This window comes from Euprymna scolopes, chromosome 2 (assembly GCF_053919585.1).
Source record: "Euprymna scolopes isolate OS-2025 chromosome 2, ASM5391958v1, whole genome shotgun sequence".
Taxonomy (NCBI): Eukaryota; Metazoa; Mollusca; class Cephalopoda; order Sepiida; family Sepiolidae; genus Euprymna; species Euprymna scolopes.
In genome coordinates, this window is record NC_136483.1 from 63,009,164 (window position 1) to 63,022,101 (window position 12,938).

The following is a 12,938-nucleotide window of genomic DNA, read 5'->3' on the forward strand; positions in this document are numbered from 1 at the left end:
CCAAATCTATCGATTTTCGGTATAAAATTTCAGATTTTTTGTTAACTTTTATTTATTTTTTCTACTTTATATTTTTACCCTCTCAAAATGCCGCTCCTGGCATGTGCTGCTCGTAAAATAAGGATATATTTTTCCGATTCCGGTAACTCCAAAAGTTCCAATTTTTTTACAACATTTTCGGTATAAAATTTCAAATTTTTTTTTTTAGCTTTTATTCATTTTTTACATTTTAAATTTTCTATTTTTATCCTCACAAAATGCCGCCCCCTGGGATGTGCCGCTTGCAAAATAGGGACACATTTTTCCAATTCCAATGCCACCAAAAGTTCTGAAACTGAAAAACTTGTCGGTATAAAATTTAAGATATTTTGTTAGCTTTTATTTATTTTTTCTATTTTCTATTTTTTTTCTCTCAAAATGCCGCCCCTGACGTGTGCCGTTCATAAAATAGGGGCACATTTTTTCTGATTCCGATATCTCTAAAATCCCAATGTTTTATAAACTTTTCGACATAAATTTTCAGATTTTTTTGTTAGCTTTTTTTTTTATTTATTTATTTTACCTTCTGAAAATACCGCCCACTGGCACGTGCCGTCCGGGGCGAACCGCCCCCGCGCCGCCCCTCTCTTGGTACGCCACTGGGAGAAATCCTTCATGACCGAGACGATTTTTATTTTTATTTTTGTTTCAATCCAGAGTGTTGCTTTTTGGGGGTAGCTGGAATTTATCCACATTAAAAAAAACGATTTTGTGTCTAACTCTGCCCTCGGGGGAAGACAAGTAAATAGGAACAATATTATTAGCAATATTATTATTATAAAAATCACCGTTGTATTTATAACTTTACTATAATCATTTATTATTATTTTTGTTTCTACTATTACTATTATAATTATGAGAACTACAATTTATATTATTTTTTCGTTAAACACATTTGTTTCAGTTTCTAATCATTTATTTAATACTTATTGAAATCAATTGCGTCTTTTTTTTGCCGTATGAAATGAACGCTAATGCGTTACAAAAACTTTTAAAAATAAAAAAAATAACAAATGCAACATCTTCTTCCACAAACGGTAAAAATAATTCACAGGTACTCTTTCAAACATTATTGCAAGGAATAAACGCTGTCCAAAATACAAATTTCCAATTTTTTTTTTTCAACATCTTTCAACTTCATTTCGATACTTTTTTGTGAACAAGAGCATATATATATATATATATATATATATATATATATATATATATATATATATATATATATTGTTCCACCCTGTATATACAAACTTGCGTCTTGATTTTTGCGAATATATATATATGTGTGTGTGTGTGTGTGTGTGTGTGTGTGTTCGCAAAAATCAAGACAACAAAATATGAAATGAGAACATCTTATTGTGTGTTTTCTTATGCGTTGCAATTGTTTCATAACTATTTAGACAATTGTAAATATTATATCATTTAAAAATATTCCAAAACAGCTACTATATATATTAAGATGGAAACATAGGACATAATATTATAGTTAATAGTAAAATATTTTATAATCTTTATTTTTCAGGTTATAGTGTCTTTACTCGTGGATTATCTCCAACACATTTTCTTGGTTATTTAAAGATTTTCAACTCGGCCATCACTCAAATCCAAGCAAGAAATGATCCTGAAGATTATCATCAATGTATCATAGGTAAGAACATATCTCCCCCCTCTCCCTCTTTCTCTCTCTCTCTCTTTATATATATATATATATATATATATATATATATATATATATATATATATATATATATATATATATATATATATATATATATATTAGCATTTAAGCCCGGCGTTGCCTGGGTGTTTGGAAGTGTATGTTGAGCAAAAAAAAAAAAAAAGCAGTCAATTTTTAAAAATTTGACCTCTATTATGACCCCTTAACATTTATTGTTTTGGGCCCAAATCAAGTTATTAAGTTAAATCAATGTCCAAGGAACCTATATCTAAAATTTCAATTGTTTATATCCAAAATTGTCGGAGGCGTTCTCAAAGGTCAAATCTTTGGACTTTGACCCCTTATTAGCCAAATTTCTGGCCAAAAACCGATTACAAAGATTTTCCCAAATCTCAGTAACCTGTATATCAATTTCGAGTCTGTAGATTGAAAATTGAGAGTTATTGCGTAGGGAAATGCACACACACACACACACACATACACACACACACACACACACACACACACACACACACACACACGCGTTCACTATTATAGATATAGTATAGTATGGGTGCCCGGCGTTTCCCAGATGTTTAGAGGTGTATGCTGAGAAAAAAAAAAAAAAAAAAACGGTCAATTTTTTTTTAAATTTGATCCCTATTATGACCCCTTAAAATTTATTGTTTTGGGCTCAAATCAAGTTATTAAGTTAGATTCATGTCCATGGAACCTATATCTAAAATTTCAAGTGTTTAGACCCGAAATTGTCGGAGGAGTTTGGTAGAGTTCTTAAAGGTCAAATCGTTGAATTTGACCTCTTATCAGCCAATTTTCTGGCCGAAAACCCATCATATAGATTTTCCCAAATCTCAGTACACTGTATATCAAATTTAGAGTCTGTACACTAAAAATTGACCGAGTTATTGCGTAGAAAAATGTACACACACACAGACACACAGACACGTTCACTTTTATAGATATATAGATATATAGATTGGTTAAAAAATATTAATAATATATATATATATAAATTACTAACTAGCTCTACCTACGTATTGAGCACTTTTGAAGTAAATACTTAAAGTTTACGCATGAATCTATACTTTCATATATTAATTTTATGTGAGTAAATGAAGTAGTTATATATATATATATATATATATATATATATATATATATATATATATATATATATATAGTGCAAAATTTTGTTGAAAATTCAAAGACTCACGTTTTCTTTATTTATAACCTTCGTTTATTTCCTGGATGTTTCCATTACAGCTGTTTCGTTAGTTGGAAGGCAATTTTACGATTTATGTGTCCATAAAAATATCCTATCCCCACCAACTTCTTCAGATGTTTTTCCATTAGAGTTTTACAACAAAAGGTATATATATATATATATATATATATATATATATATATATATATATATATACATAGATATATATACATAGATATATATATATATATATATATATATATATATATATATATATATATATATATATATATACTAGCAGAAGTACCCGTCGTTGACTGGGTTCAAAAACAGCCTACATAAAATAGACTGTGATTGATGAAAGTATGATAGGTTATGAAAAGGAGGGGTTGTAAAGAGATTGGTTTTTATACTCAAAAATTTTATCCTAAGCAAAATATGATAAAAGTAAAGATAATTTTTGCGAAAATATATTTTTTATATCAACTTTGTTTCCATTCGTAGCCAAGAGTGACCAACAAAATTATGTTTCCTTACAAAGAGAAAATGTTATATGTATAATAATATAAATATACAAGAAATAAATGTCACTATAGTCAATAAAAGTTACTTTTATGGTAGAAAAGTTTATTGGTTTGTATTTTTAAGTAGTTTGTAAAAAAAAAAATGTTGTTTTTTAATTCACGAACCGGTTTTAAAAAACTCAAAATGGAAGCGACTTTGAAATGGAGAGCCCCATTTTCAATTTGAAGGAGGGGCACCTGAGCATTCCGTGTTAACAATTAAAGGGAGTTCCGTCATTGTAAGGCATATTTATAAACATATTTTAATGTTTTCCGTTATTTTTTGCCTGAGGAATATTCGATTATGGCATGTGTAGTTTATATAAAACTTCATTTAAGTAGTTATCGCCTCAAATTTCGTTTTAATTTCGGTTCGCTGAAATTATTTCAAGTTAAGAGCATTAAAAACTATTTCAAAACAAAAAAAAATGAACTGAACTTTTTATTGACTAAGGTAACATTTATTTCTTGTGCATTTATTTTTTCGGGTAGTCGTTTGTTGGCTTTTCTGCTAAACACTCTTACTAAATAATATCGACGAAATATCAAAAAACAAAGAAACAAAAACAGTTTTGAAAAATAATGAAGCTTTACTTACTTTAGTAAAATAATCCGAAACAGCAAAATGGAATATTAAAAAAGTAAACACGTAATTACTTTAGTTTTTTAAAGCAAAGACTCGATATAAATATGAATAAGAAGAAAATGGCGCCCTTTTCAAGCAGAACAGCTTCGTTTCCGTTTTACACTATTGAACGGTGTAGTATTGCGCTGTCGGATTCAGGGTTGTACTATTTTAATGTAAAGAATACGCAGAAAGGGTTGTAATCAACTGAATTCCTTCTCGTACACTGACAAAAAAAGCTTAAACAGATATATAAATAAAAATAAAAACGTTATGTAAATGTTTTAAAAAAGACACAAACACGTGAGCAGGATTTTTCCTTCTTTTGACACGATAACAAGTAACGTTCTTATTTTTTATTATTTATCTATTTATCTATTTTCGAAAGAGTGCCACGTGCAAGTGGAAAAAAGAAAAAAAAACAGAGTTATGCAAAAATTGTGTCGAGAATTGTCTAATGTTTTTTGTTTTGGCTTTCACTTTAATAAGAAGGTGAATTTATGAGGTGAATTTATTCGGCACAATATGATTCAACTCAGATAAATAAATAAATACTAACGTGAATTAAGATTAAAGTTAAGGTGTTATTGTGGACCCTCACCCCTTTTAAAAAACCTTGTTAAACTTGTGACATATTTACATTCTATGGAGGTCAGGCGCGAACGAACACCCAATAATTTTATTATACCATATTTCTTCAAACTGAAACATAATTATCAAAGTATACTTACGCAAATAGATATGAAACGTCTTTGTTAAAGTTTGTGCCATATTTCCATGGAGTACAGGCGCGAACGCAGACCCCACAATTTTATTATACCATCCCTATTTAAGTTGAAACATATTTATCAAAGTATTCTTATGTACATCTATATCAAAAACCCTTGTAAACGTTTTTTTTTTTTTTTCATTTTTTTATTTCCATACTTTGGGGCCAGGCGCGAACTCCGACCCACAATTTTTATGAACCACCATTCTGCCAGATCCTCGATACATCTTCTATCATTATATATAATCAGTTTTTTTAAAATAGTCAACCATATAGGAGCCTATTCTTGACCACACACACACACACACACACACACACACACACACAGACGTTCAGCTTTATATATATATATATATATATATATATATATATATATATATATATATGGAAAAAATCTGGTCTTTCCATTCAATTTTATAATCTGTAAAATTATGCTTATTTTTGTAAACTACTTAAAATTATCAGCTGAATGATTTCAGTGCGTATGAAGAGAAATTAATTTCTATTTATATAAGTAAGCTAAATTAATAGTGCATCTTCCTGTCCATCTCTATTACAATTGAGAAAAATACGATATGTATTTGGGTGGGGGATAGAAATAGGAGTGAGTAATAAACATAAAGACCTTATAATTTGAATTCAACCGCCTTTCATTTTTTTTCCTTTCAATCACATCTAAAAATAAATTTCACTAAATAATGAACTTTACAGGCTAGTTATGTAAAAACATTTTTTTAAATAAATAAAAAATCCACGAATGTGGAAAGTAACCTACATAACCTAATCAAACACAGGTCAGTTGAAACAGAAAAAGAATTTTGCATATACAGGGTAGAACAATAAATTTCTTACCACAAAGAAAACACCACTTCAGCTTTATTTTAAAACTTCAGGTAACTTGCTTAGTAGAGCTGACGTCTATTCAATGTAGCCGTCTTCAGCCTCAATCACTGCCTCGATATGGGTTTGGTGGGAGCTTGGTGGGAACTCAGCGAGAGCTCAGTGGAAGCTCGGTGGGAGCTCAGTGGAAGCTTGGCGGGAGCTCAGCGGAAGCTTGGCAGGAGCTCGGCAAATACTCAGCAGATGACGGCGATCAGGCTGACTTTGGTGTTGTGGGAGGTCATGTTAGTGATGTTCTTGACATATGATCAAACAAAGTAGTTTAGCGAGTTCAAGTCGGGGGAGGATGAGAGCTAGTGAAAGAAGGGTACAAAGTCGTAGCATTCCTTCTAAAGTAAAGCCTGGGTCTCTTTGAACTTGTGGGCTGGTGTCAAGTTCTGCTGCCGCACTCTTCAGCACATTCAGGTACAATTTGATGTTAACTTCCAAGCCGACTGTGAGGTTGCATGATGTGGCCCTCACTTGAAACCACGCCCAAATCATTAACTGTGATTGGAAACTTCGTTGAGTTGTGCCCTCAAGCATTGAACCGTTCAGATTTGCATTTTGAAGGTGTTGGCAATGGTCCTGTTGTCATAACTTGGATTGGTGGAAAGCATGAGTTGTACAGCGGCGGATCTTCGATCTCACTTGTTGAACATTGTGTCACTTTCAGACATGATAGAAGGTTCCTATCTCTCTTGGGATTTGTACCAACTAGTAGATAAAAAGAAAACTGGTTTATATCTTTAGTGAGGTCTGTTTGTCGCAGTGGATACTCAAATAGCATTGTTGTTTGCCTTCTAGACGTCAATCAATTTTATGCTCTTTGTTCTTTGTGTGAGTCGAGTTATATGTAAATTTTAGCTTAACTCTCGCTCGATCTCGTAGAGCTCCCCACCAAGAACGGTTGTGGGAATATCACCACCGTTCGACACTGATGCGTCAGTAGCAGAAGGTGATCGTAGAATTTAGGTACAGTAATCTCTTGCGAGTTTCTTGGGCTAGTGAACTACCCTTCCTGCTCTCATTTTGTATGGTTGAGTTGCTTGTTTAGTTGTTTTAATCAGTGACTGTAAAGGGTTGAAAGCGATGAGCGAGTGCATGTGGGTCTGCACATTCTTAGTCTGCAAGTGCTTTTGCAGAGTCTAAGAGATGAGGTTGAAGTCAGTTACACAAAGGTTTGCAAGCGACTCTGCAGTGCCGAGTACAAGCGAGTTTGTACCCATGCCAGTGTACATTGTTCATGTTGATCGAGGTTTCTATGCGTTGGTTGAATCAATGAACATCCAGTCGTCGAGTTTTTCAATGTGCATGTAGCAGCTAACTCATTTTAAACTGGTAACTTCTTCCATAACATCCAGTCCTTGAGTTTTTTTAAATGTGCGCATTTCAGCTTAACTCGTTTTAAACTAGTGTGACTTCTATGGTGGTTGTTATTGATGTCCGTGGATTTTTTATGCTTAATGAAAATCCATGAAGGTTCGGGTTTGTTGAATCAGTTGTCGGAAAAGTTTGGAAGTTCTGAAGAGTTGTTGATATTTGCTGAACCCGACTTTTTACATCTTGTATGAAGTCAAGAGGCTCTTGACTCAAGAGCTTGCATTAGTGCTCGGAATTTTTTTCTCCTCTGAAGCGGTGTTTCGTTTTAGCTCCTCTGTTTTTAAGTCTTTGTATGTCATACCTGGAGGTGGATTAGTTATTATATCCCGAACTGTTTTAGCTAATGGTGCCGGGATGCCACAATACAAAATGTGTAGCTGATTAAGGGGGGGGGGGCATCGTGAATTTCCAAAAAAGCTTCCACTTGTGAAAACCATAATTTTGCATCTTCTGCGAATGGCGGTAGAGATATAAAACTCGTTTTTTTGTTTTGTTTTTTTTGTTGTTTTTTTGGAGAAAACAACAAACAGGCCAGATGAACAAAAGAAAATTTTATGGACTAGCTGTCCAAGAAAAATTTGCACACAAAAAAAAACGTTTTTTTTCCTCTCAAAATATAAAATGTCACAATTAATAAATAATACTAAAAGGAAAAATTGTATTTTTTTAGTGTGTGTGTGTGTGTGTGTGTGTGTGTGTGTGTGTGTGTGCATAAAATAAAAGGAAATTTTCAGACGTTCTTCAAAACTTTCTTTGAATAAAGTAATAAAGTTTCAACAGCCTAGCACAAGAGGATAAAAATTCTTTTGTTCGTCTGTAATACTACTTTGTTGTAATTTTTTAATTGAAGGAAAAAAAATGTTAGCAAAACTAACGCAAAATATTCAATATAGTTTAAGTTAAGACTTACAACAACGAATATTCTGTTTTTGTTATTTGAGCCAGTTGCTCTTGTGTAATTCCAGTAGGATGTTTAAACCGATGTTAGGTCGAATGGTGTGTGTGTGTGTGTGTGTGTGTGTGTGTGTGTGTGTGTGTGTGTGTGTGTGTGTGTTTGTACTCGGATAGTGTGTTCGTCGAAGAAGGGGTCACCACTTTAGCAAGGTCCGTTCGTCGTGGTGTATACTCAGATAGCATGCGTTGTTTGCCTTTTAGACATCAACTAGTTTCACGTTCTTTGTTCTTTTGTGAGTCGATTACTATGTAAATTTTAGCTTAACTCTAGCTCGATCTCGCAGGGAGATCTCTTTTCTGCTACACATCAAACAGAAATGGAATAATGTCGTCTTTCCTAGAGCGACAATTTTATCGTTTCATCCTGTATTCATATATACTAGCAGGGAGGCCCGACGTGGTCCAGGATTGAATGAAGATCAAATGTTTAACTCTCTATACTTTTATTGAAATTGGTGAAATCGCCCATTTTTTAATCAAATTGATTGATTGCCTGCCCTAGTTAGGGACCACATCTCTACAGTGTAGCAGGAGGAAATTCACATGCCTCCATACAGTCGATAATACATTGTAGTCTACATTGCACTGTAGAGAATTCACTGCTGATTTTATGAAATTATCTGTAAATAATAGCTTCACTTAAAGTTTAAAATGCAAAAGTCAAGTTCAATTGTGCTGTAAGTAGAAACATTCATTTTGAACGCGTCTCTGTCTTATCAAAGAACCAACTGTTGATTTTATGGAATAATTTTTACATAGTCACTTGAGTGAAAGTTAAACGTAAAAAAGTCAAGTATTGTGGTTCAATTGTGTTCTAAAAAGAAATATTCATTTTGAATGCGTCCCTGTCTTATAAAGGATCTACAGTTGATTTTATAGGCTGTGCCTTTCTGCTTTTACGGTGATAAAACTGATCACATGCAATTGTGATGTTAGGTTGTATAAAAATGTTAACTTTGATAAAAATCGACCTTCGTTCTTCAATCGGATATTTCCGATTATCGATTTTCAATACTTATCAGATGCATTCCAATACAAAGCCTACATAAGAACGCTCCCAGAAACATCAAGTACGTTCGTGTGAAATTAAAAAAATAAACTGGCCCACTCGTTTCCAAGTTCATAAGGAACAAATTCGCACACACACACACAAACAAAGCTCGTTTAATATAATAGTAGTGATAGAGACATTTCTTAAATTTTACCGCTTATACAGAAATAGATAATTTTGGGTTTTATTTGCAAAAAAAAAAAAAAAAAAAAAGAAGAAGAAATATTTATAGCTCTTTTATTGATCTAGAACTTTGTGTTATTTACATATATATTTGAATACTATCTAAATTAGTAATATATATATATATATATATATATGTATGAAAGTGAAAATGTGTGCGAGTGTGCGTGTGTGCGTGCATTTCCCTACCAAATAACTCTGTCAATTTTCAGTCTGGACACTAAAGACTTAACATAAGGAGTATTGAGATTTGGGAAAATCTTTTTAATCGGTTTTCGACCAGAAATTTGGCTGTCAAAGGGCAAAGTTCAACAACTTGACCTTTGAGAACTCTACCAAACTCCTCCACCAATTTTGGGTCTAAACGCTTAAAATTTTAAATGTAGGTTACTTGGACATGGATCAAAGTTTATAATTTGATTTCAGCCGCCAAAAATAAATGTTAGGAGGTACAAATTGGGGTCAAAGTTTAAAAAATATTGATGTCTGCGATCTCTACCAAATTACTCAGCCAATTTCTGGTTTAAACATTTAAAATTTTACATAAAGGGTATTCAGAGATAGGGCAAGCTTTTTAATCGGTTTGGATTGAAAATTTGAGCTGTCAAGGGGTAAAAGTTCAAAAGATTTTACCTTTGCAGTGTCTAGCAAACTACTCAGCCAATTTTGGGTCTAAACATTTGAAATTTATACATAACGAATATTCAGACTTACAGCAAGCATTTTAATCAGTTTTGGGACGAAAATTTGGCTGCCAATAGGTCAAAGTTGAAAGAGTTGACCTTTGCAGATTCTACCAAATTCCTTCCCCAATTTTGTGTCTAAACATTTGAAATTTTAGATGTTGGTAACTTGGATATGGGTGAAAGTTTGTATTTTGATTTGAGACCAAAATACTAAATGTTAAGGGGTCAAAATTGAGGTAAATGTTTTAAAAAAAATTGATCTCTGAGGTCTCTACGAAATTACTCAGACAAATTTTGGTCTAAACATTTGAAATCTTACACAGTGTATCCACACATTGGGCAAGTTATGAACAGTACATAGGGCCCGAGCAAAGCCAGGCTAAACTTCTAGTATATATATATATATATATATATATATATATATATATATATATATATATATATATATATATATATATATTGCTGATCAAAGATTTAAGACCATTTAAAACTCTTTAAAAAAAAACTCTTTTTAAGGATAGATTTTAAACTCTTCCAACTTAAGGTTACCAATATTACAATCTAAAAGGTTATGGAAACAAAAAGCTACATTCCAAAGATTTATTTTTAAAATTTACATTTTTATTAAATTAGGCTTTTTACACATGATCACAATTATAAGACCAGAGACAAAAATTCTATTAAATTGTACAAAAACTGTATAAAAACATTCAGCAATCAAACTTAATAATGTGTTCTAACTCCACTGCTTTTGATGACTTCAAAAATTCTTTGGGGCATGCTAGAATTAAGGGTTTCCATTAAGGTGCAGGGGATCCTGTTCCAGTTTCTGAAGATGGCTTCACGAAGTTCATTTTTTGTTGAATATTGTTTGCCATTTCGATAAACCCTTCTTGTCATCCATCCCCAAACATTTTTAATTGGGTTCAAGTCCAGTGAGCATGCAGGGTGTCTCAAGAGATGGACTCAATTTTCTTGTAGAAAGCTCAAGGTCCGTCTTGCAATCTGAATTGCAGCATTATCCTGTTGGAATAACCATCCATCCCCACACAAACGATGACCCTCCATCATCAAAGATGCTTTGTGTAGCATGCTAACATAAGCAGCTGCTGCCTTACAAACATGCACCACCTGGAGCTCCATTGCTCCTCTGTAAGAAAAGGCACCCCATACCATTACGGACCCTCCACCACTATGACGTGTGGAAAAAATTTCAAGGGGTATGTTTCTGGCATGCCAATATCGCTGGAAGCTATCAGGACCATCTAAATTGAATTTTTTCTCATCAGAAAACAGGACTTTCTTCCACTTCTCAATATCCCAGGTTTGGTATTCACAATCAAATCTTAAGCGGTCCACTTTGTGACATGGAAGCAATCGAGGAATTTGTTTATGCTTTTTATTTACCATGTCTTTTTGTTGTAAGTGTCGTCTGATGGTTATTGGACTGCAATCAGCATCTGTAACCGCCTTAATTTGACTAGAAGAAAATCCTCTGTCATTCATAACAACTCGTCTGATTCTCCTACTCAATGCAGGAGAAATTTATTTTGGGGATAGGGGCTACCAAAGGATTTTGCTTTTTCATAATTCTCGGTGTTCTTTAGAAAGTTGCAAATAACAGTTTTACTGCGATTTACCTTAGCTGCTATCGCTCGCTGTGACAAAACTTGCTTATGGAATCCTAGAATTCTTGAGCGCTTAACTTTGGTTAGTTTTCATGCTTTAGGCATGGTAACACCTTTACACCATGATTGCTTATCTCTACCTGAACTTAAAAATATGGATTACCATAAATCTAACAATATATACCCTTGGTCTTATAATTTTGATCATGTGCAAAAAGACTAATTTAATAAAAATGCAAATTTTTAAATAACATTTTTGGAATGTACCTTTTTGTGTCCATAACCTTTTAGATTGTAGTATTAGTAACCTTAAGTCGGAAGAGTTTAAAATCTATCCTTAAAAAGAAAGGTTTCTTTTTAAAGATTTTTAAGTGGTCTTCAATGTTTAATCAGCAGTGTATATACATTTTTGTTGTTTATTTTTTAAACGATAATTCGGTTAACTTTAACTTGAAGATCTTGTTTCTTAGGAAATCGCCCATATTTTTATTTGGACATAAACAAATAATATTTTTATTTATTCATTCATTGTTTTTTAAAACAGTAATCTATGGACATGCATGTTTCGAGACTCTACTTCTCTTCATAATGAATAAAAATAATGTGTGTGTGTGTATATATATATATATATATATATATATATATATATATAATCATTTACTATAATAATTATTAAATACCTACAGTTACTAGTGTTTCATCCTTTCAGGAATCATCTGTGCATGGTGTCATGATTAACACCAGTCGATAGATTCGAACCCGGCGACAGAAGCCATCGCTGGCTTCATTAGTAAGGACCTAATCCATTCGGCTACTGTTAACCGCAAGAAATGCTGTTGAATTTAAACATTTATTTTTTAAATACTTTTTAACATCTGTCAGAGTGATCTAATCATTATATGATGATCTGCACATAAGAGCTAAATTAACTGACTTTAATTCAACTGTAAAGTGCTCAACGATAAGAAACGAGTTCCTTAAAGGGACTGACATAATTATTTACTATAATAGTTATTAAATACCTACAGACACTAGTGTTTCATCCTTTCGGGAATCATCAGTGCAGAGTGTCACAATTAACACCAGTCTAAAGATTCAAACCCGGCGACAGAAGCCATCCGTATCTTCATTAGCAAGGACCTAATCCATTCAGTCATAGCCTATGTATATATACTCTCCTACAGCCCACACCATTGGACAGATCATGATGAAACCTAGCATGATAATGGTCCCCAACCTAGGGATGGAGCACATTATTTTCCAAGGTAAAGGTCAAAGATCAAGATTATAGCATATGTA

At 32.8% G+C, this 12,938-nt stretch overlaps 1 protein-coding gene across 1 annotated transcript in view; it reads left to right on the forward strand.

Moving 5' to 3' along the window:
- The window catches only part of LOC145291590 (carbohydrate sulfotransferase 15-like), a 132,956-nt gene that overhangs the window by 31,028 nt on the left and 88,990 nt on the right, over window positions 1-12,938 (forward strand). The window contains exon 4 of the mRNA XM_080137671.1: window positions 1,559-1,684. Within this exon, the coding sequence (XP_079993797.1) occupies window positions 1,559-1,684 (126 nt within the window). The remainder of the gene's footprint in view (window positions 1-1,558; window positions 1,685-12,938) is intronic.